Raw genomic sequence first — 10658 nt, 5'->3', positions numbered from 1 at the left:
CTCTGTGATAAGATTTTTGAAACACTCATACATAAATCTCATTCACTTTGTTAACAGGCTTTTCTATGTACATTATCACATTTGGTTCCACATTTAATATCATTCATCAGATCTACATAAATATACCCATTTTGTTCTGTATCTAACATAATTACACCACCAGGTGTCTCTGTTCAGAATTTTCATTGTTCCTGTGACATGCTAGTGGGGTAGACAAAATGCTAATTTGATTTTAGAACTTGAAGTGCAGAAAAGAGTTCAATGACAATAAATTTGTGTTACATGTACTTAGAGGAGTACATGATTTATAATAGACATTTGAAAAATTCAATGTCAAAAATATCCTTAAATATACATGTTAATAAATGTACTTCTTAATTAGAAAATAATAAAAAATAACGGTAAACACCAAACTCATACAAAATAAATACAAAAAGAACTGTGAAAAATTGAACATGAATAAACATTAACAAAAATATAAAATCAAATATGGATTAGTGTCAAATAAGGACGGATTAAAATAAAAAAAACCCTCACACTAATCAAGAATGGTAATGAAAGTAAAATGAACACAAATTATCAAGCAGGTAATTAAAATGGTCCCACAAAATGAAGAAAAATCCACAATGAAAGCAACCCAGAAGAGTGTCTAGTTCAGGTCACTCATTATAACGTGACCTTGTCTAGTCGCTCATTTGACCTTGACTTAGTGGATGTTGATCTTGACTTGTGTAAGTTGATGCTATGTGACCTTGAAGTACTCCTGGGCAGCAGTCAGTTGCTCCTGTGGAAATCGTGACAGCAAAGACATTCTCTGTTCACCAGAATCTTTTTCTGGAACTGAAAAAAAAAATATGTACATTTAGGACAGCCTTTAATATAAAATTTAGAGAGGAGGTTTTGGAGCAGTTTTACACACAACCCAACTGACCTTTCTTAGATGACGCTGAGCTTGGTGAGATCCGGGCCTGAGCTTCCAAAACTTTCTCCTGACAACAAAAAATACACCGGTATTATGGGTAGAATCATACTTCAAAACATTAGATTCTACAATTGACACACCTAGATTTGTAGCTTTTCTGTACAATGAGTTAACTCAAGAGAGAAAATCCATAGGTACACGACTATGAAGTGGCACTTCCGAGAGTGACGTGGGAGTTTTTAAGATTCCATACTTTACACACATCTGGAACTGATACTGTCCAGCTACAAGATATGCACAAAAAACAGTCGTAACATCACCCGCTTCCATAGGATGGCGTAATAAATACATGATTTAAAGTAGTAACTTGGGGGTTTCAGCTGTAGAGATGCATGAACTCTGATGTGTTGGAGTCTGGGTCTTCAACAGCTTCTTAATAAAAACCTCTTCACAACGTAATCAAACTACACTAAAATTCAAGGACTTGCTGAAGCTGCAAAGTTCTAATCACCTTATTTTATTGTTAACACAATGAGTTAATTATGACAGTTCAAGTTCTATTTAGAAAAGTCTCTGTGTAAGGCTCTTTTTGGGGACTTAAATAGATCCGTAAGTAATCCGATCATTAAAATTCATTATAGTCTAATCACAGAGATAGCAAGCTGACATTACAAACATAATGAGATGTTATTCTGAATAATACTCAGTTCAATTAATGAAAATTATGCAAACTATTTTCAATGTATGAAAAGCCCTCCTCCCTCCCCTCCTACTTATTGGGTGATAACAGTTTTCATGAGATTCCTGGAAAATTAATCAAATATTTTGACAGTTTGAAGAGGTTTGGTTGAGAAATCTCGAGTGGTTCAGCAGTAGGTATAGATGTAATACAAACTCACTGTGCAGCATGTGCCTTGTGGGATGATCAGGAAGAAAAAAGACTACTAAGACAGTAGCATATAGGTATAGTGTATAGCTGATGGCTACATTAATTCATCAAACAATTTTTGTTAGAAAAGTTTCACTTTAAAAGAACATTACTCCAATGTTGGTCTTGACAAGTGTCTGACTTCAACAATTTTCCAAAATTACACCTATATGGAAGAAATTTTCATAGCTTTTTTAATTTCTAAAATTGATTAGAGCTGCTCTTTACTTGGGCAGGAAGTTACAGGTTTTCTACGATATGATTACATCACAATACATTGCTTATATATTATGATATTTTTTTCACACAATCATTCTGGCTTTATGTTAAAAAAAAGAAAATCCTTTTTCCTCCCAGAATCTTCAATAAAATAAAAATTATCATATCAGATAGCAGAGAGTAAGAAATTCAAAAACTAAAAAAATCCTTGTATTTGACTGTCATTGTTACAAAAAATAAAGTCTAAAAATGATTGCTACAGGACTGATACAGATAATACAAATATATCTTGTATCCCGATTAATTAATGTATAGAAATATTCTGATTGGTTAATGTATAGAAATATCCTGATTGGTAAATGTATAGAAATATTCTGATTGGTTAATGTATAGGAATATCCTGATTGAGTAATATCTTGATTGGTTAATGTATAGGAATATCCTGATTGGTTAATGTATATAAATATCCTGATTGGTTAATGTATAGGAATAGCACTCTTCCCAGCCCTACTCTTCTGTTCTTAACTTGGGTTTTGGTCAGAGTACAATTTTTTTTACCAAATTCGTACCTCCATCAACTAAAGAGTGCCATGGAATAATATGTGCTTATATATTGTTCATATTTAATAATCCTATGCTTCTTTTCTCCTAATAAAGCAATCTGTTGTCTTGTTTAAGCAATCACATCTAAAAACAAACAAGTTTTCTATATATTTTTTTTGACCTACAACACTGCTTTATTGACTGGAAACTTCAAACAAAAGACACCAATTAACTGAATTTTACATGAAGTACCTTAATGAGCATAACATTTTAATAATTTAAAAGATAAAATGAAAATCAAAATACCGAAATTCACTGCAAAAAATAAATAACACAATGAAATTTCATATAAATGCTTCAGCTTTCTTGCTCGATCATTTATTTCCTCAGTCGTTTTCCTCACAAAGAGGCTGTCATCATCAGGTGTGAAGTAAAATCAAAACCGAAAATAATTAAAAACTGAAAAAGGAGATTAGATGGATCCAAAACATGCCTTACTAATGGTGCATTATGCTTTATTGTACTTTATTCTTCCTGAAGAAAATGAGGACACGACTCATTAATATTTACACGTATCGTACCACTCCGCAGCTCAAAGGGGGAAACCTTTTACAGAAATGAAATGCACACCTGAGTGGTTCAGTAAAACAACGGTACAGATGTCACAATCATCGCTCTTAACCTTATTAAACCTCTCCTTTTCTTCAGTTTTCTATTATATTGCAACTGGGAATTATTTGATCGTTTCTTTTTTTAAAAACCTGTAAGCAAGAATTGCATAATCACTGCTGTTAGCTAATTGATATCAGCAGTTGATATTATCTGAAGTTATCAGAGTTTGGATCAGATGCAGACATATAAAGGAAACAAATCATTATCTTTTATATTTGACTTTAAACATTGAGGTAAAAAGTCTTGCAATACTTTATAAAAAGTACTTGGTATCATATGAACAGAATTTCTTTCAAATGCACAAAAAAATCTTCACTTCATCTCTTTTACATGATAACACCAGAACCATAAAAAAAAAAATCATTTTTCTTTGAAGAATAATCACTAGTGTAGGAATTATGTGGCAAAAGACAATGGATTTCTTAGTTCAGGACTAACTCCTGCACTATATAGCAAAATAATATTCTACTATGAATTAAGAGAGTGTGTAAATATCACTCACTTCTTTATTTCACATCTTTTAAAAAATTTCCCCAGCACTACTTTTAAAAATGATAACTACATTTTACAATATATTGAAAATGTAAACTACATTTTACAATATAATGAACTGCACTTAAAATATAATTCTCTCCAACAGCATTTCCACTTTACAGTATGTAATCATTATCCCATTTTCAATGTTTAAGGTTCATATATCTCTAAGTCACATTTTCCTATGTTTCTACTCTTAGAGTATACATGTGAATTTGACCCATTTAAAGTTCAGGTGTCTCAAGGTCATATTTCTGTAAATATTACCTCATCTTCCTAGTTTACGTGGATTTCTAATGTACATTTACCAATGTTTTTCTTACTGACCCTATTTCCCTAGACTGCAGTACAAGTTGATCATTTTTTTACCTCTATGAAGTTGGAGAGGAGGGCACAGCTAAGTTCCTGTTCCAGAATCGCCGTGTTGGACTTGTTGTTGTAACAGCAGGCTATGAGGGTCGGGAATAGAACCCCCGTCAGTCGAGGGTCACTGAAATACTGGAATGGTAAGGAACACATCTGCTGTAGAACTGTAGGGGACTGGCCGGATTGAATCACAATCTGAAATAATGCAACCAATACTTCATTGTCATTATTGTCCAATGTCAGGAACTTTAATTTTTACAAATATGTAAACTTTATTTTTAGAGAAAGCAAAGATATTCCCTGAGAATAACTTAAAATGTCTGCTGAATTCACTAAATATTCTCAGAACTTTCCGTTGAATAATTACAGTCAACCCGGTTATCTGGAACTCGATGTGATTGAGATAGACTTTCATATAACCAAGTTTCTGAGTGAAATACGTAAAGAAAAGGTGGAACTTCCAATTCACTTCAACGTATCCATGGTATTTGAGATATCAGAGTGAGGAATACATCTTTTTTTTTTTTTAAATTAAACAATTTGCATTTGTGAAAAATAACCTTCTGTCACCTAAACTAATAACATATATAAATCAAATTAAGGCACATATGCTGAAATTTTCAAACCTTTTTTAATCTTCAGAATGAAAATAAATTTCTTGCAAGACATTGTTATCATATTGCTCAATATAATTATGTAAAAAAAAATGTAACCTCTCTGAAAGAAACAACTCAAATTTCTACATGCATATAACTAAGTATACAAACTGTCATAATCAGATTGTTTAGACCTAAAATTCCCTGTAAATAATTAATTCCTTTACATGGACCCCTGGATTTTCTTTGTTTCTCATCTGTACAATCTGTGATACAGATACTGTGGGAGAATATCTGGCTCATCCTTTCTGAGCTCCCCGTATTTGTTCTTTTCTGGACAGTCTTACAAACATCAATGTCAAAAGCCTTAATTCTCTAAATGAGCTGTTTCATGATTGTCAATGAGAATTTTGATCCCAGTAATTTGTTTAACACCAGTGGCATTAATCAAATCCAAAGACTCACAACCTAGAACTAGATCCATTGTTTCAATTACAACGTCCACCTCTTAAGGGAATTTTCCTCATTTTAGCTAGACCCCATTATAAGAGGTCGTGACCTCAGAAGAGCTAGCTTGATTTTAGCAGGATGGACTTTGGGAGTAAAATACATTTATTCTGAAGCAGATGCACACAACTGTGATTAGGTGATAGAGCTACTCCTCGTTTCCAATAATATTCCACTGCTAAAACAACAGTAACTATATTGTGTTGTCATTTAGAGATCTCACTGACCCAAAGACTGGGGAAAAAAAGACAGCAAGGCTTCAGATGGAGAAGGCTTGTTAAGTGACAATGATTCAGAATCTCAGACAAGTCAGTCTGACAAGTGACATAGAATATTCCTATTTTCATTCAGGATTTTATGGAGTGAATTTCAACATTTGCAGTATGTTCTGTACAGGAAATGGAATAATTTAAAACCAAGAATACCACTTTAAAAGATTTCTACTTGATTTCAGTACATTTCAGTACACAGTACTCAAAGAATATGTCAGATGTGAGAGTATTTAAATTATGACCTGGCAAAAAAAAAATAAATCAGAAAAATTTCAGAAAACTTCATAAAATTCTGCCTGCAGCAAGTGTGTACATCTCAGAGATGACAAGTGGTAAACACCATTTATCATAGAAAGTCCTTAAAGCTTACATAAAACTCCTCCTTAACAAATCTGTAAACCACATTATAAGGGGAAGGTACCGAGTTATAGGGGTTCATAATAAAGGAATCCTCTTAAAAACACGTGTCTGAAGTTGTTGAATCTCTCTCCTCCTTGTTGCTACTTCAGCATTCTACAACTTTCCCACAGTCTTAAGCAGCCTCAAGCATAAAGTTAAACATGTATGAATTGTTCAATAATCATAATTGACTTGATACTACAGGAAAATCTGAGCATTTCTTCTTCTTGATCTTATGAGAGAGAGAGAGAGAGGGAGAGATTTGTTTTGAAAATTGATTTGGTGCTGTATCATTGTTTATGTCAGATCAACTAATTAAAAGTCAATAACCTACACCCTGGTAGGAATGTCTGAAGAAAGGGCATCAACTGATCAATCAATCTACCAGTTCCTCCTCAAATGACTATTTAAATAAACAATCATTTTTCTATGGTCCATGCACAGCGTCACGGCTCAGTGATTTTAGTCACTGCCTTATTAATCTAGATCATAAATTTCACTGCTTTGAATTTTTATGGAAGCTGGAATTACTCACAGCTCTCCAGTAAAAGATTTTTATTTGAGGTCAACTACCGAATACCATGCAACAAATACTGCTCGTCTTAAGTCAACAAGTAAAGATGATTGTAGTTATTTGCCACCTAGAAATAAGTCCATAGGATATGAATGCTGCAACCAAAGGTACATTGCATTGTAACATGAAAAGTCCCAAACCCTTGTTTATTTGGTCAGAGCTAATAGTATAAAAAATACAATGAAAGAACAAATAAAAACATAATCAGAGATTACAGAGCTCACCTCAACGACTGTTTTGTCTTTAAGTAAGACAAAGTCCCAAACTAATAATCTAGTAGTGTGCATCCCTAGATGTAACATTTATGTAATTTTGATCCAATAGGTCTGCAAGTTACTTGGGAATGGACTTACCTAAAAACTTTAAACTAGTCCCTAATCCAGAAAATGTAAGTCATATCCAGCATCTAAAGCAAGTTCGAGAGTGTTCATCCTGTGATGCATCATCCATGCAAGTTTGGTTCAGATAGCCCTTATAGTTTACTTTAACCTGGTTACTCATCCGGAAAATGTTGCTTAGATACAGCATCTGAAGCAAGCCTGGTAGTGTGCATCTTTAGATGTATCATCCATGCAAGTTTGGTCAACATAGGGCTTAAAGTTACTTGGAAATGAGACCTGCTCCAAAAATTTTAACCTGGTCACTCATCTGTGTGTCCCACACTTACCTGGTTTTGGGAGTGGAGTATGGTGGTCTACAATGACCTGTTTTAGGGTGGAGTTTGGTGTGTGTGTGTCCCACACTTACTTGGTTTTTAGGGTGGAGTATTGTGGGTCCTACACTGACCCGGTTTTCGGGGGTGGAGTATGGTGGGTCCTACACTGACCTGTTTTGGGACGGAGTATGGTGTGTGTCCCACACTTACCTGGTTTTCGGGATGGAGAATGGTGAAGTATCCAACACACAGAATGACTTCATGTAGAAGCTCCTCACACGTCAGCCTACTACAATACCACATCAGATAGCTAGCAATGTGTCGGAACTCCAGGGACATTCCCTCCTCACCCAGTGTTTTCTGTAACAAAAATAAAACCAGGCTAAAGACAATAGGACAATGCTTCCTTTCCTACTCAAGGAAATGGTCAGACAAACATACAGATCAAGTTCAGGTATACAGAGAAACTCCATTTAAAATTTGTTTTCCTACTGCAAATTTGTAAATCCCCCATGGGGCACATCACTCACCAGAGCACTTTGGAGCACTTTGGTTAGGAAAAGCAGAAATCTGTCAGTATTGAGTGACGCAGGTAACCTAATGACTAATTAAGGCATTGCTGTTATTGAGAAGAAAATTTTTATAGATACAACCTTTAGATTCCCTTGTAAAACTCTGATCCCCTGTTATGGCCCCTTTTTACATCTGAGGGGTCATAATTTGAACAAATTTGAATCTACAATAATTGAGGATGCTTCTATATTAATATGACTAATCATGGCTTTGCTGTTCTTGAGAAGAAGATTTTTCCTATGTATTCCTATGTAAAACTATGATCACCCATTGTGGCCCCACCCTACCCCCGAGGGTCATGATTTGAACAAACTTGAATCTTCACTACCTGAGGATACATAAATTTCATATTTTCTAACCCAGTGGTTCTTGAGAAGAAGATTTTTAAACAATGAAATTAATTTTTCACTAATTCATAATTATCTCCGCTTGGAAGAAGGTGTGGACCTTCATTTGTCTGAACAAATCTGAATCCCCTTCACCCATGGATACTCTGTGCCAAGTTTGGTTGAAATTTGCCCAGTAGTTCTGGAGAAAAAGATGAAATTGTGAAAAGTTTATGACAACCACAAGGACAGACAACGGACAAATTTCGATCAGAAATGCTAACTTGAGCCTTTGGCTCGGGTGAGCTAAAAGTCAGATACAGTTAAAATATTTTAATTGGTTTCTCTCCTCCTTCCTAACCTGTGGGTCAAAAAAGTGTGACACAAAAGGGGAAACAAATAATTAACTTTATAGGCCTAACTGGGAAGTTGGACATATAAGTATACTTATGAAATCATGATAATTTTCGTAGGGATGTGCTACAAATATTGATTAACATTGCTGTGTCAGAATTTTTAAGCATATTTCAAAACTCAAGCCTTAATCATCTTGTCACCTGGTATTCTAGTTTTTTGTTTAAATATGTAGTGGAAACATATTATAGATCCTACAATAAAAATTACTTTTCAAACTTTGTACTTGATAAACTGTTACCACTAGAGTACATTTCATCCCAGAATTCTCACTGACTTCCATTTTGTGCAGTTGTTTTTTTTAAGTTAAGCCAGAATGAACTTTCTTTTGATTTAATCATCTCATTCAGTGACATACTTCGGATTCAATGTGCACAATACAAAAAAAAAAAAAAAGAAAAAAGGTAAAAGAGAAACAGAAAAAAAAACCACAATCTTTTTCAGAGCAGAAAAGTGATTGAAATATGAAAATTTAAACTCATACGTCATGCTGACAGCCATTATTAATTTTTCAAGGCTGAGCAAAGTTTGATGTGCAACTGAAACTTTAACAAGTCATTAACAGCCATTTGATGAAGTTAATTGGCATAAAATGATTTTTAAAATTGTAAATCGCTCGTTTCATCTCCTTTTTTTTCTAAAGAACAATAATGAGAGGCTTCTCTTTCAGAACTTTCCACTCTTTATCTTTTGTCAGACTACAATCTGTATATAATTTCTCAAGATCAATTTTACAGACTATCCACAACCCACGCTGAAATGTACCTTGTGTTCAATATTTTTCCTCACAAAATTAAGCTTTTCTAATCCAACATGATGTTTAACTTAAACACAAGAAATCACATTAATAGAAATATCTATTTCACTGCTCACAAAGTTCAAATGTAGACAAATTATAACCCTGAATAGTTAATGGTTAAATAATCAGGCATTGGGAATGTGCTGCATTTTTTTCTTTGATACAATGTAATTTTTTCACTTGGGAGCTTTATAAAAAATTCCTTGATAACTGAGTACTATATAAAATTTAAAAATGGACCAGGAACACTTCAGTATGTTCTGAGAATAAACAATGTTTGTTTGTTGAAGTCCAGAACACAAATCTAACAATTTACCTGTAACATTTCCAGGCTGAAGGTGGCCATATTGTTTAACATTTTGATTCCCGTTAGGATGACTGCCATTGTGTGCTGGGGTAACTCCGGGGGTGAGAGTTCTCCCCTGCTGGGTGCCCCTGAGTGAAGCAGCATACCGTACAATAGGGAGACGATCCCCACGAGCTCCGTGACCTCGTACGTATTGATCAGCTGAGTCGGGTCCTCTAGCTTCTTCTTCTCAAAAATTGCAGCATTTCTGAAATTACAAAAAAAAATTGTGTAACAAATAACAGAAGGTTCGAGGACATACTGATGCATGTATTTAATAAATCTGTAATGAGGCTTGTCAGACTTTTCAATATACTTATAAATGTCTCTTGCACTATTCATGTCATAAATAATGTTTGATGCAATTACATTTGTACTTCACACACCCTGAAAGTGTCATTTATCAACTACTGACAGAATTCTGTTTTGACATTTTTTTCCCCAGTCAATTAAGAAATCCTTGTGCTAGGTATACAGTAGTGCTTTGCAAGGGAGATAAATCTAGAATTTAATATTCAGTGTACCTGTGGTCTCAGTGAAGGTTGAACATTTTTAAAAAAAGGATGGCAACTCTTAAGACTAGTTTACTGTTTGTACAAATTCTAACATCTGATTCTCTCTGGAAACAAGATGAACTAAATCAGATCTTATTTTAACTCCTATAACACCATATTGTATACATCAAAATATCATCAATATAGCGAACACACTTATAATGAATTGACGCTTACAGTGAAGTGATTTTCATTCCCTTTGACTTTAAAATATATTGTAAACTTAATGGATATAACGAATTATGCTTATAACAATTATAAAAAATTGTCTTTTCCCGGCAATTCATTATGTGTTTTTTTTTTCTGTACATGTGGAAAGCCCTAGCTTTTGGTTATGAGAAATAACTGATGGGAAAAATCCACTCTCTTAATGAATTGAAATGAATAGAAACTAATCATATTATGGTCCAAGAAAGCAGATAGAAATGAAAGAAATCGTCCAATTTTCCTCTGCTGCAA

General features: G+C 34.0%; 1 protein-coding gene across 2 annotated transcripts in view; it reads right to left on the bottom strand.

The window, feature by feature from the left end:
- Positions 1-373: 373 nt before the first annotated feature.
- Positions 374-10658, bottom strand: part of LOC133181568 (S phase cyclin A-associated protein in the endoplasmic reticulum-like) — a 39404-nt gene continuing 29119 nt past the window's right edge. The window contains exons 24-28 of one of the 2 annotated variants that reach the window (XM_061316072.1): positions 9616-9853; positions 7398-7547; positions 4188-4379; positions 932-989; positions 374-840 (exon numbers count right to left, since the gene is read on the bottom strand). In XM_061316072.1, the coding sequence (XP_061172056.1) occupies positions 743-840; positions 932-989; positions 4188-4379; positions 7398-7547; positions 9616-9853 (736 nt within the window). In that variant the 3' untranslated portion in view covers positions 374-742. The remainder of the gene's footprint in view (positions 841-931; positions 990-4187; positions 4380-7397; positions 7548-9615; positions 9854-10658) is intronic. The other variant, XM_061316071.1, reaches the window with a different exon arrangement.

This window comes from Saccostrea echinata, unplaced genomic scaffold (assembly GCF_033153115.1).
Source record: "Saccostrea echinata isolate AGI-Se365-2 ecotype Australia unplaced genomic scaffold, CSIRO_AGI_Sech_v1 ptg000009l, whole genome shotgun sequence".
Taxonomy (NCBI): domain Eukaryota; kingdom Metazoa; phylum Mollusca; class Bivalvia; order Ostreida; family Ostreidae; genus Saccostrea; species Saccostrea echinata.
Note: the sequence above shows the minus strand (reverse complement) of the source record. Positions and strands in the feature narration are given on the sequence as shown.